Below are 24,670 nucleotides of genomic sequence, written 5' to 3'. Positions count from 1 at the left end.
TACGTACACATTGTAAAAAAATAGAGTAAATGAATGGGAAAATATTTCATTTGGAAGTATAAAATATGCTACATTAAAAAAATCTTGCATCAATACAAAAAAAGGACGTTTGGGCAAAAGACATTAAAAAGACTCCAAGAAAAATATGGCTAAATATGTGGCTATTTATTTCTTTATAAGATGTCATTTTTTTATTTGGGTACTGCATTTCAAAAAAGGAACAATTATTAGGAAAATTGTTTTTCATTTTCAAAGATGACAAATATATTTGAATGAAGATTATTGCATCTCTAAAAGAGGGATTATTTCAGGGGAATTGGTTAGAAGTGACATCGCAGGGAAAATAGATATGGGGAAAAAAATGTTTTTTTTCTTCTAAGGATCTGTAAAAATGAAGAAAAAAAAAGAGAGCATATTTTTAAAAGGGGAAAAACCAGGCCTTTGGACATGCTTTTTTAATACTATTGGCATTACTGAGGAAAAAACAATGGAAGCCATTTAAGAATGATAAATCTTTTATTGTGCATGGATTCTTTTTGTTTGTTTTTTTCGTCGTAGATACATACCATGGCTATACATATAGACTTTAAATACATTTCTATGATTACATGACACCCCCCCCCCCCCCTTGCCCCTCCCCCCCGACATGGACATTTGGAAAGTGATATGTTTGGCTAAGTACGCATGTATATCAACACATTTGTCATTTTTGGAATGTATGGCGTGTATGAGGTATACATCATTGCAAAGATTAAAATGACCTAAAAATGGTTCTTGGACCATTTTTGTGCATAATACCCTTTTTGTCCAAAATGGCACCATTTGCTACAGTCAGGTCAGCATTTTCAATGTAGCACTTTTCAATTTTATTTTTTATTTTTTCAAAGTCCCCATTAGTGCTGTGCGATAGGGAAAATCTGGCCCGTTTTATATCACGCAGTGCTTTTAATTCTAATAATCCGCTTTGAAGATTCAACTTTAACAAATGTTAAAAGCATCAAGTAGTGCTGCAACCTAAAACCTTTCAGTATGAAAAGGCAGCACAGTCGGTTTTGCTCCAATCTTAAGCCACCACATTTTTTACCAACACTTATTGAATTTGAAGACTGATCCTTATTAAATTAGCGTAATATAATTCATTCATGTTGACATTGGGATGCGCCCGTTAATATTTTCAATCGCATCGCTGACAGTTGGTGGGAGGAGCCAATGCACCAACCATAGAGCCACCTTGAGGTCAATGAGTGGAACTACTAAAGCGTGGGGAATCGGGGCAAGTTAGCGGAAACTGGGCGCCACCTGCAGGCTCAAGTGCACATTGCGGGAACCGTTTTCTTATTAACAACCGTTCGGCGATGTTTTGTCTTATCGCACAGCACTAGCAGCCATTAAATTGCCCAATTTTATTTAGATTATTTTCCAAACTCACAAGCCGACTTGCCGAGTATTTTCATTTGAAGGAGGAAGTACACGAATGGAATGGTGACGGATCGGTCGCGCTTGCTTTTCTCTCTCTCAACTTTTCACGTACGATATATAAAAAATAGATATATATATATATATACTATATAATTGACATGTAACCCTGGACAAGCCAAAAATGAAAAGCAAAATAGTCCTACCAAACACGCACGGACGACGACGTTTCTTTACGGAGGGGAAAAAGTCAGTCAAACACCTTGTAGTGTTCTCGAACTTAACCAAAAAAAGAGACAAAAAAAACAACCTCAACTTGAAATTACAAGTATTCTCAAGTAACGACGTAGGATAGACGTCCAATTCATTCAAACTGGGAGGAACGGCTCGTTTCAGTGCCATTGACACAAATAAACTAACATGAAGTGACGTGGAAAGCCCCTAAAATTGACAGGAAAGTATCTAGAATATAATATAATAGGTGACCCTGGAATAGGCTAAAAGGTGCAAGTGTTGCAAAATCCCAAAAGTGAATGTGAGCTGCAGGTACCCCAAAATGAACAAGGAAGTGACCTGAAAAAGCCCCCCAAAATCTGCAGAAAGTCACTATTGAGGCCTTAAATCAACAGGAAGGCCTCCAAAATCTACAGGAAGTGAGGCAAACCTTCAACTCCAAGTGCCCAATTGACATTGACAACATCTATCCCTTAGTGCGATGGATTTTTTTCATACTACAACAAATGTTTTGACTCTACATTCTCCTCTTTTTGTCAAAATGACTTGGACGTCTAGCTCCGTCAACAGCGGCCAAATCAGGCGACTTTTCGTTTCGCCGTTTCCCGTATTTGTGGCGTAAAAAAAGCGGACCGGGACGGCGATGGACGTTTTTTTTTCTTTCTTTCACGAGTAAGGTGCAAAAACTAAATGTGGAAAAAAAAAGCAAACGGCAATATCAAGAAAAACTAAACCAAAAAGCTTTTTTTTTCTTCTCCTGGAGCAGCTACAGTATTCTCATCGCCAGAGTAAAAAATAGAGCCACTTGTTAGTTTGCTTTCTATTTTCCACTTTAAAGCGAGTATTTTTTTCATCCCGCAGTTATTACAAAAATAGGGTTTTTTTCGCTCACGTTTTTTTTGCATTCTTTAAACATTCCTCACGTGATCAAACAAAAAAAAAGTGCTAAATCAACTAACTATGGAATATGGATTGCCTTTTTTTTGGGAGGGGAGTTTGTTAAAAAAATAAAATAAAAGTTCCTTCATGTGGTCCTCAGTGTGCAAAGTGACCCAAAAAAACAAAAAACGGAAATGAAAAAAACCCCAAAAAAACTTCATAGTGGACGCGCACGTAAATATAAATAAGGTGGAGACATCAAAAATGTCGGCATATTGGGCTGAGATTTCGGCTTCACAATTTCTATTTAACAAATATGCATTGGAGAAATACATAACTACATAAAAATAATCCTACCAGCTAAAAATATAGAAAATGAACAAAAAATCTCAAAATAAAGAGAAAAATGAGGACATGAAAAGAATACATTTAAATTGAAAAAGTACAAAAAAGGAAAACCATCTTCAATAAAAAGAGAAGAGGATATAGAACATTAAAATAGTTGTAAATCCAAATGAAAAAAAAAGGAATATTAAAAAGAAACATTTAAAATTTTGAGAGGAAGAGAAATTGAAAAAGGAATTTCACATTTCTAGCAGAATTTTCAAATGATCTTTTTTTTCTTCCCAATACAATTTCTTCCCCATATTTAGTATGTATTCCTCCAATGCGTGATGTAAATGTGTTACCTCTTCGTCTGCCATTGACAGGGCTAGACGTCCAATCCGTCTGAAGTGGGACGCTTGGCAGCGACTGGTTGGGGATCGCAGCTGAAGGATGGAAGGAATGGACGCCACGTGCGTGACTGGACGTCTAGCATTGCCAAAGGCGTCAAAGAGCTAAAGCAAGACATTTTGGAGTTAGAAAAAATGCAATTATCGTGATGAAAAAGAGAGAAAAAAATCTTTCCTTTAGGTGATTCCTCAAGTCCATTTTTGTTTGTTTACGTCCAATTCTGATCCTGTGAGCTATGAAAATTTGGGTACCAAGCTCCCCTCCCAAAAAAAACGAAACAAAAAAATGTGAGTATAGCTTTAAAAAAAACGGCGACAATTTAATTGGACCTTGTTTTTGTTTTAACTTTGGAGACGAAATGATGGTACGGAGCCATTTGGAAGAGAAATTTCCCCCAATATCCCTGAATTTTTGGGGGGGAAGCCAGCGCGGCGCTCATTTGATGACAAAGTACTGGATGACGAACGCGATGAGGATGGCTATGACGGCAAAGGCCATCAGCAGCAAGAAGGCGCACTGCTCGTCCGTCAGGCCGCGGCGGCCCGACGGGGAGCAGGAAGAGGAGGAGGAGGAGGAGGAAGGGACGGCGTTGGCGCCGCTTCTGGCAGTCGGGGCTTCGCCGGCGCCGCCCCCCCTCGGGACGGCCAGCGTGACGGCGGGGCTGAAGGGCCCGCTCAACTCGGTCGCGTCCTGGCACTGGCGGATGGCGCACACTCGGAAGCGGTAGTCGCTGTTGGCGTTCAGGTGCGCCGGCGTGAAACACGTGCCGGGACCTTTGTAGGCCTGCGGGCGACAAGGGGGCGACAAGGGAGCATCACGGGATCGTCACGGGATCGTCACGGGAGCGTCACGAGAGCGATTGGTCGGTTCCAGCGAGCCAACCTGCTTAAAGTCAGAGTTTCCCGTCATCATTTGCAGCGTGTAGACGATGGGGTCGCCCTTCATGGGCGACAGCGCCTCCCAGCTCACCTCGCACGAGCCGTCGTCCGTTCGCTCCACTTTGGGGGCTGACAAACACATTATTACAATGATTTCACTCATTGGGTAAGATGGGCACCACATTGCTTCCATAACTACATTTTGGCGACGCCAGTGGACAAAAGCGGTAGTGCCTTTGCCTCACGGAAGACCTGCAAGTCACGTGAGCGTCAAACAGCATTGCAAAGGATGAATTAGCCGTCAAATTGTGGCGACTTTTTGACGTTAGATACAAATGTGCACACCGCCTCCTAGTGGCCGGTCTGAGCACGCCGTCGTGGGAGACCGTTTGGTAAAAATGGAAAGCGGCGCCGTGGGAGTTTGAATTTCAATTTGAGAGCTCGGTAATCCCGACGCCCGACCGACTCTTTCGGCGCTTACCTTTGAGGGGCGCCGGCGGGGAGCGCGGGGTGGCGAAGGTGTAAACGGCGGAAAAGGGTCCGGCGCCCGCCTCGTTGGAGGCCTGGACCCGGAACGCGTACGAGGTAGACTCGTTGAGCCTCTGCACTTTGTGGCTCTGGCACGTTCCTTCGTACAAGGACGTGAATCTGCAAAAGAGAACAAAATATGGTGTCATTGGATTATTATTATTATTTTTCAATGGCCCCGCCCCGATTTCTACCTGCCGCTCCTGTCCTCCATCTGCAGCCGGTAGTGGAGGGCGTCGGCTTTGGCCGGCCCCTCCGCCCACTTGAGCCTGAGGGTGTGGTGGCTGAAGGCGGCGCACTCCAGGCGGGGCGGCGCCGGGGGGAGGGGCTTGGTCTTCAGCTTATACGGGGGACTGAAAGGCCCCGCCCCCAAGCTGTTGAGGGCCTGGACGCGGATCCTGTAGCCGGTGTCGGGCTGCAGGTGGCAGAGCACGTGGCGAACCGCGGGGCCCGCCGTCTCCGCCGGGACCGCCGGGACCGACTCCTGCCGCTCACCCAGGTCGATCAGGTAGGACGTGATCTCCGAGCCGTGGTCGCAGGGCGGGTCCCAGCAGAGGCCGGCGCAGGTGGACGGCGAGTAGAGGGGCGGACGCCGCCTCTGCCGGCTGCCTTCTTCATCCTCCCCCTCCTCTTCCTCTTCGTCATCGTCGTCATCTTCGTCGGGAACCCCGAAGCGGAGCAGTTCCGACTCCTTCATGGCCCAGACGTTGGCGACGGCGGCCGGGACCGAGCAGGGGGTCTGGCACAGGATAGCCTCGCTGAAGAGACCCGCGCCCGCCGAGTTCACGGCCTGCGGAGGGGACGGAATTGGACGGCTGTCATTCTGTTTTTTTAATTTATGTGGTCTCAAGTATTCTCGAGAACGGCCACGGGTTTCCAAGCGTGACCTACCTGAACCCTGCAGAAGTAGTTGGTGGCGGGCAGCAGGCCCTTCATCTCGTGGGTCAGCGCCGAACCGCTGTAACACACTTGCATGCATCCCTCGGCGGCGCCCCACTCCAGCCGAAAGTCCGTCAGCGGGGCCCCGTTGCACGGCGGCGCCTGAAACGCCGCTCGGTGACTGAGCAGCTCAAAGGGGCAGGGACGGACGGACGGGCATTTTCGGCGGTCTCACCTCCCAGCCCACCACCGCGCAGGTGGGCGACTTGCACGTGACCCAAGGCGTCTTACACGGCTCGGGGGCCCCGGGTCCCGTGGTGACGTCGCAGCGCTCCGAGAGGGGGCCGAACTGAACCGGGGACGGATAAATAAAAGAAGAAGAATTATATATATAGATTTTTAACACATCCAAACTATGCGGTCTCTCACCCCGGCCTTGTTTCCCGCCTTGAGCCGGAAGCCGTAGGTCCTGCCGGGCAAAAGTCCGGCCACGCAACAGTCCAAGTCGGGCCCCTGGTAGACCTCGCGGCTCTCGTCGGAGCGCGGGGCGCTCAACTCCACGCTGTAGCACGTCACCGGGCTGCCGCCGTCCGTCTGAGGCGCACCTGGAAAATTGGACAACAATGAATGAATTTCTCACGACTGCCGTCAATACGAGACACGTGCCATGGGATATGACGATATATTTATATTGCCAAAACAATGGAAAATCTTTAGACATTTCACACGTCTGTCATCAATATGGCTAAACTCTGGCCAACAGAATGGATAACTTTATTCATCCCGTATGGCCCGATTTGTGCCGAGTTGCCACAGTCTGAATTGAAAGCTTTATTCGAACGCATCATATTGCGGCATAGCTTAATATAAAATTTTCTCCCCCATATCGCATAGCACCGTGAGCCACCATTCTATTCTAAAATGAAAGCGTGCTGAGAAAAGGGAGAAAAGGACTCACCCCAACGCAGTTGCACTTCCCGGGCTTTGGGTTTTCCCACCGCTCGCGGAGGTTGGCAGGGTCCGGGGGGCACCGCGGGAGTCTGGACCTGCAGGGTCTCCGACAGCTAAAGTGCGGGAGACCACAAAGTTGTTGTTTTTTCCTCCTTCCCATCGGAAACACCTTTGACTAGTGAGCATTTGTCACACATGCAACATATCGATTGGGGCGCTAGCTGCGTTTCCTTTACGATGATTCCGTGGCGATGCCAATTGTGACAAGAAACTGAAAATCCAACAGGCGAGCGTAAAGGTTGTAAAGAAAGGCTAAATGACAGCTCCCCTGCCTTCCTTCAAAGCAAAAGGCGATGACTCACCGGGCTCTGGCCGCCCTGGCTCACGCAGTAGACTCTGGCTTGGTAAGCGCAGCCGGGCTCGAGGGCGTCGCACGTGTGCTCCAGGGCCGCACCCGAGTAGACCTGTTTCCACGGCGAACCTGCGCAGACCACGGGGCTCGCCGTTCCAATGGACCAGATTCCCAATTCCGTGGCCAGTTCGTGACTTACCGCTTGAAGCCTCCGACAACTCCAACACGTACTTGGTGACGTGCGCGCCGCCGTTTTCTCTCGGAGGATCTGAAACCAAATGGGTAATTATCAAATAAATGTATATATATTTCTCACCCCCCTCAATTTTTATTTATTTATTTATTACTATCTCTTCTGCGCTGCTGCTTTCTCCGCATAATCAATACGAAACAACCACAAAGGGAAGACACCAAACTCCCATGTGGCACATTAAATCTCCAATTACCATTCTGCTGTATCCAAGCAACTGAATAGGAATGGTTATGGAAAAAAAAAATGTAGTAAAGGGGAAATAAAAATGGTGACACCAAAACAAAAAGTAAAGGAAAAGAAAAATACATAGAAGGACACCCAAAAAAATGAAGTGACAGCATAAAGGCGAAACATATGTCAACGTTTTGGTGAGCGACGGACGCTTACCCCAGGCCAACTTGAAGTTGTTGGGCAGGACTTTGCCCTTGGTGACGGGCTTGGACGGGCAGCCGGGTCGATCCGGGTTGGTGACAAACTCCACCACAGGGCTGGGGTTGCTCTTGCCCTCCGAGTTGTACGCTGCCACCTACATGCCAAAACGGGGAGTCAAAGTGTCAAAAACAACCACACAAATGGGGCAGGCACAAAGTACACAATAAAGTACTGTATCCCCACTACATAGAGCATTTGCTCTCATTTTCTGAACCGCTTTATCCTCACTAGGGTCGCGGAGGTGCTGGAGCCTATCCCAGCTGACTTGGGGCCAGAGGTGGGGGACACCCGGAATGGGTGTCCAGCCAATCGCAGGGCACCAGGAGACAAACAACCAATTACTCATTCCTAGGGGCAATTTAGAGTGTCCAATCAGCCTAGCATGCATATCTTTGGAATGTCGGCGGAAAGCGGAGTACCCGGAGAAAACCCACGCAGAACATCCAAACCCCACACAGGGAGACCAACCTGGATTTGAACCCAGGTCCCCCACTGGGAGGCCGACGCGCTAACCACTAAGCCGCTGGGCCGCCCTTGACCGTATTTTTCTTCCTTATTTTCATTATTATTATTTTTTAAACACGCTGGTGGTATACAGTGGCTGATACCGAAGAGTATCGGAAGCAAAAGGAAAAATAGTTTGGATCCAACATCAATTGACACAGTCCCCCCCCCCGCGCCAAGTATCAACAAGAAGATGAAAATGCTTGCCCTTACTCGAAACCTGTACTTGGTGCTCCTGTGGAGGTTCTCGACGGTGCAGGAGAGCTCGTCGCCGTCGTAGCTCGGCTGGAAGCCGTAACCCTGCGGGTGACAACGGCGGTCAGACCGACGGGAGGCGCGAGGAGGCGCCGTGTTTACGGGTGGTCGCCGCGAGCCGGAAATGTCATGTCCGTTTAGATCAAAACAGTTGGAGCTTCTTTCTAGCGGCGCTGGAAAACTACCGCGCCGACGTAAAAACTAGAGCAGCCTGGCCCGCCACGTTTCCATTAAAGAAGACAATTTCTCAAGCGATTCTTGAAAGATGGATTCATCGATCAATGTAAAAAATTTTTTTTTAGAAAAAGCGGCGTACCGAGCCCTCCTCGTCCATTTCCAGGACGTAGCCGACGTCGTCCTCCTTGGGCGATCCGCCGGGCCGCTGCCACTTGAGAGACAGCCAGCCGACGCCGGCCATTTCCAGCTCCGGAGGCGAGGGCGGCGACGGCACGCTGCACGACGTGAACAGCTCCACCGGGTCGCTGAAATCACTGGAAAAAAAACGCGCGCCAGCGGGTCGGTTACGGCGGTCCCCTTTGCACCGTGTTTGGCTTTCAGTACCTGACGCCCACGTCATTTTTGGCGGCCAAGCGGAAGGAATATCTGGAGGCCGGAGACAGTTTGCTCACTCGGTACTGCTTGAGGGGTCCGTAGTAGCACTGCTCAAAGACGCCGGCGCCCTTTCCCTGCGCACCAAAAGTCACTCAACAGCCCATCGCACACTTGGACTTTTCACTGGTGGACTGTTTGAAAGCTTTTTCTCTTTTTAAGCCTCAAAAGCTAGTGAAAAGCTTTTGGGTTTTGCTCAAATAATAGGCTACAGTTAAAAAAAAAAAAGTCCCATTTTAACACCAACTAATATTGGTTCAATGGCATTTCTGGGTGCTTTGGGTCAAGCAAAGTCTATTAAAAGAAATAAATGAATACCATTTAAAACTTGATTAACTAGAGATGTAAATACATATCAAATGTTTTGGGAATAGCATTTTGAGGGCCAAATTTCAATGTGTAATTTATTCACTGCCATTGATTGTAATAGACTTCCTTCCAGTCTAAAGCGGTAATTTTCCCAGAAAAATTGGAACATTTAGAAATGCCATTTTGGGAGGGGGGAGTAATTTCAATCTGTGGCTTTTTGATGGCCATGAAAGCGGCAGACCCACACCATTACCTCATCCCATTGAAGAATGTAGTTGTGGACTTTGGAGCCGTTGTCGCACGGTGCCTGAGGAGGAAGCAGAGCAGACGTTACGTCGCCGATAGTACCACAACGATGGATCATTCGCCGCCATCCTCCCACTTCAAATGAATTGGACGTCTACCGACGCTAAGGTCACGGGAACTGTCATTCTGATTCCCAATGGCGATCGATTCCACGTGCATTTTTACAAAGCAAAATGTTTTCTAACGCTAACGCCGTTTTCCAAAGCACAAATGTTGATTCTGTCATGCTGCGGTGCGGATAAGGTTGCCAAGTGAAAAGGCGTAGCTACCTTCCACTGGAGGACCAGAGAGTTCTTGGTCCCGCTGGCCTTTTTGGGCGCGTTGGGGACCTCGGGCTCGCAGCTCAGCGTGGTGAAGCCGGCCGCCTCGGATGGGCTTCCCTGTAAATGGCCTCGTGTGGCCTGGACCCTATGGGATGGGGACAAAGACGGCAAAAACCTTAGCCCAGAACTTTCCACCGTCTCAAAGACCGGAGCGACGGCTTACCTGACGTGATAGTCCGTCGCCGGTCGAAGGTTCTCCAAAGTGGCGCTCGGTTCCTCGCCGCTGCAACGAAAGGAATTGGCCGTCACATATTTGACCACCAGGGAGGCCCGAATTTGCAAGTACCGTATTTTCACGACTATAAGGCGCACATAAGTCTTAAATTTTCTCCAAAACAGACAGGGCGCCTCATAATCCAGTGCGCTTTATATATGGACCAATACTAAAATTGTTATCACCATAAAATAAAATGAATCCGTTGATAGGGTACACCGACTACTATTTTCCCGTAGACAAAGTGACTGCTGGGATATAGAGTAGTTCTTTTGTCAATACACCCAATAGATTGTGGCCTGTATACATCGATATCAATACAGCTTGACAAAGCATGGAAAGCACCATTGGAAAAGTTACGCTAGCTACCAGCTAGCTACTATTGGCGAATGGATTGTGGCCGCCTGGACGAACGTATAAAACTCAGCCTTTTCGATGACTCATTTGGACAATTGTTCAATTCAGACACAGAAAATGAGGACTTTGATGGATTTGTGGGTGATGATGACGTGAGTAAGTTGTAAAATGGCTAAATAAAGTACAACCCAACTCCAACTCAGCTTTGCTTCCGTTGCCTTTTTAAAAACGTGTTTTTAGCGTGTGGGTGTAGCGTGCAAGAACTATATATCCCAGCAGTCACTGCGCACCGGAAACTGGAAAAAGAGTCTGGGGCTGCTTCCGGTAGCCAGCACTATTGCGGTTAGATATTCATATATAATATATAACATATGCGTCTAAAAAACGGTGCGTCCTTTGTGTGTTTAAAATACAGAAATGGCACTCGTTACTGACACTGCGGCTAAAAATACGATGCGCCATATAGTCGTGAAAATACGGTATACGTCAAAAAGTATCGGAGGGACGCGTGGGTATCGTCATGATAAGCCGCGCGTGATATTATCTTTTCATCATTAAAAAAATAAAGAAAAAAATTCAATCTGAATGTCATTTGGACGTTTGGCAGCACCAACCCCACTTGAGACGGACGGTCTTCACTCACCAGTACACGCTCTTGTATTTGCCGTCTTTGCCGCTAAATGAGACTGACAGCTCGTAGCTCAAAGACCCCACGGGGACCCCGCCTCCTCCTCCGCCGCCGCCATCTTCCGTCGCGGGCGCGCTCCAGCTGGCTTCCGCCACCCGGGCCTGGATGTCCGACACCTGCGGCAAACGCACGAGGGGACACGGGCGCGTCAATAAACCGTCTCCCCGTCAAAAGCGGCTCAAGCGTTGGAGAAATAAGCGCCCCGATAGAAATGACATCTCTGGGGGTGCTTGGTTCCTTTTCACTCCCTTCCTAAAGGTTTTGGGCCGTGTGAATTTTTCAAAGCTTTTGAAGTGGTCACAGTTGGACTCGGTCAAAGCGGGGCCCCGAACAAATCGACGGGGGGCAAAAAAAAAGAAGAAGAAAAATAGCAATATTATTTCTATGTACTTTGTGACGCATGGCTACTATGACAATGGGTCCCTTTACAGGTGGCTTAAAAATAACTCTGGCTCCGCCTGCAGAGTCCATTCATACGTGAGAAAGCTCTATCCGCTTGAGCCGCTGGGCTTGCGGGGGGTCCATCTTAGTCCATTACACCCCACCATTTCGCATCACGCTCCTTTAACACAATTTTTTTCCCCCAAACCCATTTAAGCGCCTCGTTTATTCACCTGAGCGCTTTGAAACCGACTCCCTTCGCAGCGCCGAGGACTGAAGTGAGGTCAAAGAAATTCCCAGCTAATCCTCCATGCAAAGGAGGCTAAAAAAGGGCCATTTTTGTTGTGCTCGGAACATCACAGCTCTTCATTTTCTGTAATATCAACGAGCCGATGACTAACCAAAACAGTTGCGCCGCACAAGACGTGCGTGCGAGTGACGGCAACGTACGGTCGATCTCCATTTGGAGGGGCGGTGACCACTCGCCGCGCTGCCGGGATTAATCGTCAAGTCATTGGTCGCTGAAGTACATTTTTGCACACATCTATTCGGCGTTTCAAGACATTTTGCCGTAAAATGGTCCAAATCAAAAGATGCTAATTGAGCGCAAAGAACCAGAAGAGGCGGAGATGGTACGCACCGAAGGTTTGGCGATGGTGCTCAGCGCCGCTTGCAGGGCTCGGCTCGCGGCGTCCAATTCTAAAGGGGAGAGCAAAGGGGAAAAAAAAAGTATTCAAATCAAATCAAATGTTCTCTTTGATGCCTTGAATTGACTGGGAGGGTTGGCATTTTTTTTGCTTTTCACACAAAACATTTTGCAATAATAATCTCCAGTTTAGATTTGACCAAAGTCCTAAAAATAGAAGATGAATAGATCACTAAATATGGGAAATTCAAAATGAAATCAGATTGGTTTTCTTTGGGGCGTGCCACCGACCTGCCGCCTCTCCGTTTTTGCCCCGATGGGCCTGCTGCTCGACCACGCCGTTGATGAGGTCGGGGGCGGCGGGGCTTCCGGATGTCTTTTGCGGCGACGGCGGGGGGCTGTCCTTGGCGGGCCCTCCTCCTCCGCCGCCGCCGCCACCGCCACCGCCGGCCTGCCGGTCCTTGAGTTTCTTCTGGAGGCGCTCGTAGGTTTTGCTGGTTCGGTCGTCCCTGTGGACGAACGACGGGCGTCCGTGCTGGGGGTGGGAATCTGCAGAGACTGAGCGCCAAAGACACAGAGAGAGGGTGACGGAGGGTCGGTAGAGAAAGACCCCGGGACTTTTTTCAGCCGCCGACTCACCCTGCTCTGAGTAGATGTGAGCCGGGTGATACTGGGAGATGTACTGCGAGCTCATGTCGCCCACGCCGCCCGCCATGCTCGTGTAGAGGTGAGGGGGCGGCGGCGGGGGCGGCGGCATCATGGCCGGGTGCGGGATGAAGGCTGGCAGGTGGGCGTGGGGGGGCGGCGGATGGTGGAGAGGCGAGTGGCCGCCCGGGTGGAACTCGGGTTGCTGAGGCAACACCAGGACGCGGCGCACGCCGTTCTCTTCGATGATCTGAAGTGGGAAGCAACGGGGGCGGGGGGGATTAAGAAGAGACTCGGGTCACGTCGACCCACCTTCTTACGCTCCGTGACTCAGCCACAAAGAAAAGGTAAATGTTCAAGTTCAAAGTTCTTTGTTACTCCAAAATGAAGAAAAAGAAGACAAGTTCCTGTACGCTATTCACCTCACCAAAAATGAGGAGTTTTAAAAACTGACTCGTTTTCTTAACCACAAGGCTTTTTTTTAATGGAATGCACAAGATACTTTTCCCTAATCCAGACTCTTTCTACTCGAGCCTGCGGATATCCGGACGAGGCTTACCTGCGAAATGTATCCAGGAGGCACGTAGATTGGAGGCACTGAACCGTTTGGAGACATCATGGGAACCTGAGCAGGACCTTGACAAAAGCCAGAAGAAAAAGAAAAAAGATCTCAACAAACACAAGCCTTGTCCACATAAGCAAGAAAGATTGTGTCTGTTATCGTTCTAATCCTTTTATAATGTTTTTCATTAGTATTCATTCAAATGACCCTATATTCCAGAATAGAAATCACATGGCCTGTCATGTCGTTATTTTGGGCTACAGTTAGCCCAGAGATACAATGTTCACCTGAACAGTAATAGATGTTCATTTGGGCTATTTTCTCCACTTTTTAGGTTTGTTTTTGGTTTCAGTTAAATTGTTGAATTGAATCAACAATGGGTTGCATTACGATATTTGCAATAAGTCTAAGCCTAACCTTTTCCATATAGTACTAAAACGGAGTATTCATTCAAGGAGCACCAGCTTGCCCAGTCCAAACGCTTGGGACTGAGGGAAGGAGTGAGCCTAATCTCGCGGGGAAATTATGCCAGCACATTAAAGATGGCCGACAATGCATTCTGAAGCCAAAGATGTCTTTAGCGGGTCAAATGGCTACTCGTCTCAGTTCGGTGTTCCTCTGCACTTTCCTCTGGACTGATAGTTTGTCTTGTTTTTTTTTTTTTTTTTTTGCACTCTACAGCCACGTCAGCAAAGCCGATGTTCCAGTTGATTTAGGGGGAAGGGAGGGAGGGACGCTGTCCTATCTATCGGATCTGTGCAAGTTGTGCGTCACCGATGCAAAAGTACCTCCCACCTCGCACAGCTCATTGGCCGCCATTCAGGTTGATAGACTAAACAGATCTGCTGAGGAAAAAAAAAAGATCCCTTTTTATACGACTTTGGCCTGCTGACACTTCCAAAACACACACCAACATCTCGTTGCTAGATGCAATTAGCTCATCATGAGCTCATCATCGCCATTGAAGAGTTGCTCGAAAAATACATTGGGAGGTCGACGTATTATAATTGAACGATCAAACTAAATGGAACGCATCCGACGGCTTTCATGCCATTTGAATATTTAAGTCCCATCGGCGGGCAGGTACCGTATTTTCATGACTATAAGGCGCGCATAAAAGTCTTAAAGTTTCTCCAAAATAGACAGGGCGCCGTATAATCCAGTGCGCTTTATATATGGACCAATACCAAAATTGTTATCACGATAAAATAAAATAAATCAGTCGATAGGACAACTACGGCAAGCAGCCTCCGACTCTACTATTTTCCCGTAGATAAAGTACTGCGGAGTGACATAGAGTTCTTAATACACCCAGTTCTTCAATACAGTTAGTATGATGGCGACCACACCAATTTGGTGCTGGCCGTCATTTCGGCTGGATTTACAAAAGAAATCCTGCCGCTAAATATTGGCGTCAACAGAGCATTCAAAGCTAGACTGTGAACTACGTATATATACATTATATATAATAACTCTGAGCTTGCCGTCATTCCCGGAGGCTTAAGAACTACAACCGCAGGCGTTTTGGAAGACTCATTTGGGCAATTGTTTAATTGGGACACAGAAAATGAGGACTTTGATGGATTTGCGGGTGATGATGACGTGAGTAAGTTGTAAAATGTCTAAATAAAGTACAACCCAACTCAGTTTTGCTTCCGTTGCCTTTTTAAAGCGTGTTTTTAGCGTGTGGGTGTTGCGCGCAAGAACTAGATTTCCCAGCAGTCACTGCGCACCGGAACCCGGAAATAAGCTGCTTCCGGTAGCCAGCGCTATTGCGTTTCGATGTTCATCCATATATGATATATAATATATATGCGTCTAATGAAATGGTGCGTGCTTTGTGTGTCTAAAATACAGAAATAGCACTCGTTACTGACACTGCGGCGTAAAATACAATGCGCCAAATAGTCGTGAAAATACGGTAGGTACACGCTGGTAGTCAACTCCATCCAAAAAGAAAAAGCAAAAGGCTCATTTTCCAGAGTCTGGCAGGCGCGAATGACGTTAACGGTAACCTTCATGCTGGTGCGCATTAGAGAGCGACAGACGGCGGCACGGCACGACGCTGTCAACGAGGACCAGGCCGGTCGTTTAGCAGCCCACCCGAAAACGACACCCCTCGCCGGCAAAAACTAAGTCGGCGGCCGTGCCGGGCCGTTCCTTACCGCCAGCCCGCCCGCCCCCGCGCGCGTATCGACGGAGCTCCGGGAGAATGAGTCACGGGACTCAAACAAGGGAACTTACGCGGCTAATGGCGTGTTTGCCAGGACAATGACGTGAAAGACGTGCGTGACTAAAGGCGAAGGAGAGGAGAGACGTGACGAGCGGGAGCGGGCTTTCGTGGAAAATGGCGGTGACCCTGACCACCCGCGGCACAAGTACAACAACAGGTCCCTTTATAATGGCAGCTTCAGAAGAGGCTTCCATTCTAATTGTGCCACTCCAAAACAAATAACACCAGACGAAGAACAAGCTGCAGAGTTTATGGTCGTCTGCCAGCAGGCCAGTTTTACGATGACTATTGTGTGGTTGACGCGTGAACGTTCGGTCAAAAGACCCCCTAACTAACCCTAACCCCAGAGCAGGGGTCGGGAACCTTTTTGAAAGAGAGAGCCATAAACAATTCCCATTTTCAAATGTTATTCCTTGAGAGCCATACTCACAATTTAAAAGTCAAAATACATGAAAATGTGCGATTTTTTTTTTGTCATTTTCCCACTTTTAAAGTACAAAAAGTCTCCGAATTCTTTTGACGACATTCTTACGCTGTTGCTAGTCAATGAATATCAATGAGTTCAATGAGTATCAATGAGATAATGAATGCAGAAGACTCAAATCAATGCCACAGTTCCGACGTGACGTTCCTATTGGTTCGTTCGGGACTTGGCTCCCTCACCAGCAGTTTCCATATTTTAGCTTAGAGCCATATGCACCCATCAAAAGAGCCACATGTGGCTCCCGAGCCATAGGTTCCCTACCCCTGCCCCAGACTTAGAGTGCCAGTAAGAAAACAAGAAGCTAGCTGTCATGGGAAGCTAACGCTAAGACCCCATCATGCGAGCGTGACAACGTCTAAAATATGGAGGTTCTTTCATTGGTACCAGTTGTATCCTCACGAGGGGGTGCTGGAGCCCATCCCAGCCAACTTTGCACAGCGGGCGAGAGTCACTCACGATGGGCCCCGCAGCCAATGGCAGGGCACAAAGAGAATGACAGCCAGCCTTAGTGGCAGAAGTTCGCAACCCACCCAGAGGGGGAGGTTGGGGGGGTGAAGCCCCCCATCTCAGAACTAAAAGAAATTCGATTTCATTGGAGTCTTCATGAATGCGTGGAGTCCTACGCACGGCAAGCGAGGCGCGCTGTGGCGCGCTGTGGCGTGCTGTGGCGCCGGCAACAATAGGGCTGTACTTTTTGCACTTGTTGGCGGCTCCGCACAAAGCCCGGCGCCGACGCTGGCTCTCCTTGTGCCTTTCTACGACGCAAGCGGTGAGTCATCTTTCTATTGGCGTCACAGAGACGAGCAGGAGAGCGAGCGAACGCACCCAGTGACGGAGCGCCGGTCTACGGCAGGCTACGTGGAACCTCTTCAGTCCAAAAGCCTGTGCTCAAGTCCTATTAGGCCGCGTCATTATTACCCTCGTAATGGGTGCGGGTCGTTTGTTTGGCGGGCCACGTCATTTGGCATCACCGCCTGGCTTCTTTTGTTATCCCTAACTGGTGTGACTGGAAGCCGCTATATGGGATTTGGCTCTCATCCTGAGTCATTTGAGTGGAAAAAAAGGGGTCATAAACTAGTACATTTGCACCTCATACCTTTGCGGGTAAACTTGCTCACCTGTGATACACTGAAACTGACCATCCTCTCGTCGAATCGTGAAGGCTTCCCCTGGGTTTACTTGCACCAGGATGACCTGGGAGACAAAAAATAATAATAATAATTAGCATTTAGCAGAACCGCAGATTTGTTTGACTTTCAAAAACATGAATACTCAAAGATAGCACACGGCAAACAGCTCTCATGAGTTACTTAAAAGGGCGCAGAGGTCAACAAAAGTTCAAATCCACAGCAATGTCACGCCTTTTACTGACATATTTAAAAGAATAATTAGTGCGACGTGGGACTTCATTTGTTTGGCAGTGACCACAGCCATTGACGACATCCAAAAGGGTGGACGTCTATCGTCGACAGTAATTAAGAGCAGGGTAAGTGTCCCTGATAAGAATGGAAATTGGGGTCGGGGTGGTCATTTGTAGCAGATGGTAGCAGCAAAATAAAATTGTACAAGGGTATTGTAAAAAAAAAAAAAAATAGAAACAAGTTTCTGTTTTGTACTACAACATTACAAATAAGTTTGTCCCCATCATTTTTTTTTTAAACACCCGAGTTGGAGTCACTTGTTTTAAAGGATCAAGATGATCAAATTTGCTCAATGAGTTCGTCGCCATCAGTGTGAAAGAGCGAAAAAAATAAGGCACACATGACCTTATATATATATATATATATAAAAAAGAACTTAATTCACCGATGGTCAAAAGATGACTGACTAGTTATCCCCTTCGCTCTGGCAGGGTCCAAAAAGTCCAACTCCGGCATGGACTGGTCCCCGGTAAATCAACGAGCACAAAAAGACAGCCATTCTTTCCATTCTTTCCCCAGGCACAACATCAATCCTTTTTAAAGTGTCTCAGAACGTCCCGGGGTGACGATTGTCGGAAAGTGTCCGCCTTTCTTTACCTCGCTCTTGCGGAAGACGTTGTCATAGAAGCGACAGTCCCCGAGCACGCGGCCGCGAGCGTGGCCGCGGTCGTCGTGCCGTTCGGGCATCATCGGCGCCTCCATCGCCGACGCCGCTTCCCATTCACGCGCTCCGGCGCCGTCTCTCGTTGCTTCAAACGCGCCCACGCGGCGGTGGGGAAGGGGAGGGGAGGGGAGGCTCATAGGGGAGGCGGGCTGAACGGCTGAGGGAGGTCTAATTGAGTCAAAGGGAGCGGGCGCATCACGGTCAGGTGGTCCGGGGATATCGACGCTGACGTTTACAATGAAAAAAAAAAAAGCTTCTACCAACTGCCGTACACATCGCTTTTCATTCGGGCATTGCTTTTTTGGTGCATTCAAGGGAGAAGGGTGGAAAAAGAAAAATAGAGGGCACTTTTACCAGACACACAACATTCAGCTGGACGCAGGAGGATATACGGCTTAGGCGCTAGGAGTGGCGGAAAGCTCACCTCCAGCCTGAAAAAATAAAACTAGTTTGCCACCTGTGTACCTGAGCGTTAATTACGCTGCCATTTTGGAAGTGAGCGTGGAAATTTGACAGACTATGAAATAATGCGTAGAGAAAGAGCCAGACGCTGCCAAAGGTTACTCCTCACACACGTGGCCGAACGCCGGCTTCCTGCTCTCGTCTTCGGGCTCTTCTAATTAACTCAGGGGGCCGGGCGTCACCCATTCGCTCGTTGGCCTCCACGGACGGGGAGGAACGTCAAAGGAAGCCAAAAAGCTTCGCGTTCGGCTTATTTGACGAGCCTGTTTTTTTTCTTTGGTCATTTAGCATCAGAAAAAAATGCAGGCACAATCACCTATCAAAGGGGAAAAATAATCCGTGTGAAAAAGTCACACACGGACAGGTTAGAGCAGGGGTCGGGAACCTTTTTGACGAAGAGAGAGCCATAAACAATTCCTATTTTCAAATGTTATTCCTTCAGAGCCATACTCACAATTTAAAAAGTCAAAATACATACATGTAAACGAGTGCCTTTTCAATTTTTGGGGGGTAATTTCACCACTTTTAAAGCGGAAAAAAATGAATATTTTTTAAAAGATTCTTATGCTGTTGCTAATCAATGAGAGGATGCATTCCAGAAGTCTACTGCAAAAAAAATGAAGATTAAAGCAAAAAAAGAAGAAGATATAAGCAGTTCTAAATGTAATATCTCAGTTCTGTCACCAGCGATTTCCATATTTTAGCTCACAGGTTAGCGAAGAGCCAGATGCACCCATCAAAAGAGCCACATGTGGCTCCCGAGCCATAGGTTCCCTACCCCTGGGTTAGAGAATAGAAATAAGGGGGAGGATTTAGTAGTTACTTGATTATTGCAGGCTTTGAAATTCATACAAGCCCGACCGACAGCAGCAATATTGATGTGTCCGATCTAACGAAAAGAGGCAGCAAGCGCAAAATGGTTGAAAATACAGTCAAGTGCACGCCATAAATGCACCGTTAGCTAGATGTCCAACGACGGCTTCATATGTTGCCACTTTACGAGCGACGCAACGAACCCCCCCCCCCCTTTTGCGGTTAATGGACGGAAGCACGCTGTAAACAAAGCCATCCCGAAAAAGTCATCATCTCAGGTAATGAGCCCGCAACGGCGGCTCGTGGGGTGGGGGGGCTCTGACTCACGACAACGCCTCCGGTCGGTCGAGCGTGAACGCCCGGCGGGCCGAACTGGACGCGGGGGGCGGGAGACGGTAAGAGGAGGAAGCGCCCTCGCCGCTTGTCAAAGTAAAAGGTCAGCCGCCGCCAATGATTAGCATTGTCACGGCCGCGCGGAACCAAATCTCGCCGACTTTTCCACTTTGGCGCATCTTTAGCTTTGTTGCTACGCGACTATTGACATGGCAGCCTGTGGAAAAACAATGAGACTTGCCGGCAAAACAACCTTTTATGGAAAATGACGGACGGTTGATCAAATAAAAAAATAAATAAATAAATTGCTACAACAAGATGTGCCGCTAGGCAAATTCATGGAGATTTGACGGCCCCCTTCGATACTCGCCGTCATTACGGCTTAAGACCAAGCATGAGATCTCAAAAGAATGGGCAATTTCGCGGGGCTAGCGCTCACTACGGGTGGGAACTAGCATCGCACCGATACGCCAGTAAAATGGTGATCAGTAACCCTAGGCCAGGGGTGGGGAACCTTTTTGAAAGAGAGAGCCATAAACAATTACTATTTTCAAATGTTATTCCCTGAGAGCCATACTCACAATTTAAAAGTCAAAATACATGAAAATGTGCCAATTTTTTTAGTCATTTTACCACTTTTAAAGTACAAAAAGTCTTTGAATTCTTTTGACAACATTGTTATGCTGTTGCTAATCAATGAATATCAATGAGTATCAATGAGAGAATAGATGCAGAAGACTCTAATGAAAAAAAAAAGTCAATGCCACAGTGCCGACGTGACGTTCCTATTGGCGCATTCGGGACTCGGATCTCTCACCACCGCTTTCCATATTTTAGCCATATGCAACCATCAAAAGAGCCACATGTGGCTCCCAAGCCATAGGTTCCATACCCCTGCCCTACCCTGATAACCAATTTAGGGAAAAAAAAAATTTGTATGCCAATAAGCTTTGTCTATTTAAAAATCACGTGACTTATGAAAGGCCATCGGTTCTTTATTGATGACGCATTCGTCCCAAGGCCCCTGCTTTACAGGGTCGTAAAGTCTGATTGAAACATTGACAGAACTGAGCCATGTTACGGTCTGTACGTTAAGACAAACGCAGACCTGTTATTGCGCCACACGAGAGTGAGAGAGAGAGAAAAAAAACCATTTCAGTGCACTTGAGCAGTCACGCACCAGCCCAAACGCAGCCAAACGGGAACCGCGGCGATGACGTCAAGCGGGAAGGTAAGAGCCGTGTTTTTATTCCCCTTCTCGCTCGGCGTAAAATGCCGGGCACGCGGATGCGTGACGCGCGCAGGTAATCGGGCGACCTTATTTTTCACCGGCGACACGGCAACCGGATTCCGTGAGATCACGCGGCCGCGGTGACGTTTTTGTCTTTTTTTTTTCTTTCCACAGTGGAAAATGACAGAAGGCCCACGTGGACCGTGGCTAATATTAGCCGGTCTTATCTGGTCAAATGGGACAAGACGGAAGAAAGCACGGAAAAAAACAGCTGTGCTCTCGCGGATGCGGATGCTCCGTTTCAAAGACACCACGGAAACAAATGGAGGGAGTCAGGTGGCTCTCAAAAAATACCAAATTCAACGAAGCACTCATCCTTCTATCATACCATAAATACTAGAGTTGCGCTCACAACCACAGCCTTTCGAGCTGTACATTAAAACCCTGTCATTTAGCTTTGAAACAATTCAAGCGCAAAAAACTGCTCTCATAGTCACTCACATATGTATTACAAAAGATCAAACTCGCATTAAAAACCGACCACTCGAATAAAACTGCCATAAAAATCCCTCCAAACATTGACGACAACACCTAGCGGTGCGTACGTCTTTTTGGACAGCCAACTGAGCCCATCCAATTCCAGTTGAGACATTACGAGACGTTGCGAGTGACTCATTGGCATGTTTTTAGCAGCTTTCGCCACTTAGATGATGACACATTAAGCAGCTCTTATCTGATTAGGGAGCACTCCTCCGATACCCCACTTGGATGATAGATAGATAGATAGATCATACGCCTCCTCTTAATTCAAATGGACGAAAAATTCCCATGCTATGAGAATTAGCATAGCTTTGCAAGTTTACACCCTCATTTTCAGACTATGAACACACCCGCCAAAACCAATGTTTTTTTTTCACGGAGGGTTGAAATGTCAACGGAAGGGAAAAGCAGAAATGGAGCGGCAAATTCCCACAACGAGCTCATCTCACGGACTCGCTCGTGCGCCGAAAAAGACAAAACGGGTTGAATTTTGCGTACCTGCTGGGGGCCCTCCCCGTTGACCAGAGCTGGGGGCGTCGGCGACGCCAGGATGGGGAGTTCGGGGCCGAGAAGTTGTCCGGACTCCAGAGGCGGCGTGTGCTCTGCCATGTCTCCCTCATTCACACCACCACTAAGGGTTCTCCTATGGCAAAACGGGCCCAATTTATGCTGTGCAATATGGAAAACAATGCCCTACCGGTCACCATATGGCCCATTTAAGTACTTGTTAAACAAAAACAAAAAGGGACAAGAATTGTGACGCATGGTCAATGGCAGGCAACGATTAACATGCCAACGCAAAAAAACAAAGAACCAAAAAAAATGGACACTTTGGATTAAACTCACTCTAGCACCCAATGGCGCCTTTCCTTTTCGTCAGTCCTTTCAATATATTACATGAAATAACTCCAAGCACATTCAGAACACTATAATAATTTGGATTTAAACCCTTTCTTGGCTCATTTCCATCACCATTATTGCAATTTTCAAGAGAGAGGGCTAACACCCGACTCCCTAGACCGGCGGGGCCCAAAAAAAAGTGAGTATCGGCGAATGAAACGCGGTCTGTGGTCACAAATAAGCCGGCCTCTCCAAGAAAGGACGGCAGGCGGCGAGAGAGATCCGGATGACGTGTCCTTGAAGCTAATTAGCGCTCAGTACGCCTGCGCTGCTAAAGCTGGCCGTGATCTGGCTTATCTGCTGGCTTTAGGCCCTCCCCTCTCCTGCCCTGCTCGCCACGCCGCCCGCCCACCCACCCTAAGCTGAAACAACACGCTGGCGTTTGCAGTGCGGCGGTCAATGAACTAAGCGGGCGGGCCGACGGATGGACGCTTTGAACGCCTCTTTGGCCGAGAGCTGGCGTTACACAACGGGCCAAAAAAAAAATAATCAATACGACTCCTGTGCAAAGCGATTATTCACATTAGCAAAAACATATGCTAGCATGATATAGGCCGCTTTCATCACAATGTGATACATTTTGATTATTCGGTGAAAAATGAAACAATTATGCCAACGTATGCCCTGCCACAATTTTTAAATGAATCAAGTAGTTCTGCGAGCTAAAACTATACAGTGGCATACAAACTTGTACTCAATTTAAAAAAAAAACATTGAATTATCTACTTGTGACTAGTGGGTTTGACTTAAGAAGGATGAATATTAAGTATATAATCATTAATAATCAATGTATTACTATTGGAAAAAATAGCAATTTGTGTGGTTTGGGTATGTTATTTCAATTGTCTGTCATGCATTATTCACAGGAGCAGGGCAAGCCAAATTTATAAATAGGGATATTGCAAGGCCAGTTGATGACACTAATAGTGCCATATGCAATCTGAAATATATTAGTGGAGTAGAAAGTCTGATATCATTTTGCCAATATTCGGTATATCGACATATGGCACAGCACTGGTTCAAATAACCCCGTGTCGTGCTGTATCAGGCAAAAAAGGCACTTGTCAATTTTTTTTCAATAAAAAGTCTCAAGCTTTATCAGAAAAAATAAGTGTAGTAGTATTATATATCTACAAGGGGCAAACTCTTCAAATTTTCAAGTGAAAGTTTCTGACTTATCACTGGTAGACTTCCAATGTATTTGAACTGAGGGTGGGACTCGTACATTTGCTGCCAGCCCTCCCACTTCAAATGGACTGAACGTCTATCGCTGTCTATCAGGGAGCCGATTCGTTTTTACTGTCTAAACAATTATTTCCTCGCCATTTTCGACCACACACCCATTTGTTTTCCTACAGTCAACCACTTTAGATATTGTAGTTTCATTTTCTTAGCTAGACCCGAGTTTATTCTAGCTACAGGTGTCATCATTATGACTGACAGGTGGCATCCGTGTTACAACGTTATTTGACTTCCAAACGATGAGTAATATTTTTTGACACTAGGAGAGAAATGCGGCGAGCTGGTTACTCACTCGGTCCGACGGTCCTGGAAGACCAGAGATGCACCAAACTCCAAATTCGACCCCTTTTTTTTCCTTTTCTTCAGCCGTCCACGTCAGCGAGGTGCGAAGAAAAGCAGCTTCCTCTTCGGTGCGACCCCACACACCACCTTGAAGATAAAACAACAACTCTCCGAGTGTTAGCTCGCCGTGACAAAACAAAAACAAACGGAAAAAAGAAGAAAATGGGACGTGCTAACGTTAGCTTCCTGGTGCTAGGCGGCTAATAGTTAACGCTCGCAAGCTTCTTTCTCTCCCCTCCTTTTGTGTTCGTTCGACTTAAATGGCTTCCGAGTAGAGCCGAAAGATAACTAAACAGCAAGAAGGCTCACCTCGTGGACAATTTTATCGAAATAACTTTGTTCCCCGGGCTAGTCCTCCTCGCATAAAAAGCAGGAATTTCGCCATCGCTTACGGTCCGACTGTGTGCGCATGCGCGCTACAGCAAATCATGGCGAAGCTTCAATTTATATAGAAAGTAAATTGAAGCCTTTACTCGGTTTTAATAGCGCCAATAGCCCAAAGCTCGAACGAATGAGCCCTTGATCCCTCTAGCTTCACTCGGAGGATCTTTTTGTTGCCGTGTCGATCTGTCCCCTGTGACAAGAATTAGTAATAGTATGACTGTAAAAACCGGGCTGGGAAAAAACCCTTTGACGTCAACGGGAATCCCAGCCAGGTGCAAAATAAAC

The 24,670-nt window shown here is 47.5% G+C and overlaps 1 protein-coding gene across 2 annotated transcripts; it reads right to left on the bottom strand.

Annotated features, from left to right (window-relative positions):
* Nucleotides 1-497: 497 nt before the first annotated feature.
* On the bottom strand, nt 498-24,656 carry fndc3a (fibronectin type III domain containing 3A). 2 transcript variants are annotated; one of them, XM_077612264.1, is made up of 26 exons: nt 24,311-24,656; nt 23,952-24,088; nt 22,016-22,160; nt 17,172-17,247; nt 13,334-13,410; nt 12,769-13,024; nt 12,421-12,687; nt 12,124-12,182; nt 11,058-11,218; nt 10,007-10,066; nt 9,790-9,928; nt 9,468-9,521; nt 8,858-8,982; nt 8,613-8,787; nt 8,255-8,341; nt 7,493-7,631; nt 7,052-7,120; nt 6,863-6,981; nt 6,508-6,613; nt 5,979-6,154; nt 5,785-5,898; nt 5,562-5,711; nt 4,865-5,460; nt 4,624-4,790; nt 4,147-4,271; nt 498-4,047 (listed from the first exon to the last, which is right to left on the bottom strand). In XM_077612264.1, exons 3-26 carry the CDS (start codon nt 22,124-22,126, stop codon nt 3,700-3,702), a joined length of 3,756 nt encoding a protein of 1,251 aa, XP_077468390.1. In that variant the 5' UTR covers nt 22,127-22,160; nt 23,952-24,088; nt 24,311-24,656; the 3' UTR covers nt 498-3,699. The 2 variants fall into 2 exon arrangements, with proteins under 2 accessions (XP_077468390.1, XP_077468389.1); XM_077612263.1 differs by lacking the exons at nt 22,016-22,160; nt 23,952-24,088; nt 24,311-24,656 and adding an exon at nt 18,072-18,290.
* Between the last annotated feature and the right edge of the window lie 14 nt (nt 24,657-24,670).

Source organism: Stigmatopora argus, chromosome 10 (assembly GCF_051989625.1).
Source record: "Stigmatopora argus isolate UIUO_Sarg chromosome 10, RoL_Sarg_1.0, whole genome shotgun sequence".
NCBI lineage: Eukaryota > Metazoa > Chordata > Actinopteri > Syngnathiformes > Syngnathidae > Stigmatopora > Stigmatopora argus.
Note: the sequence above shows the minus strand (reverse complement) of the source record. Positions and strands in the feature narration are given on the sequence as shown.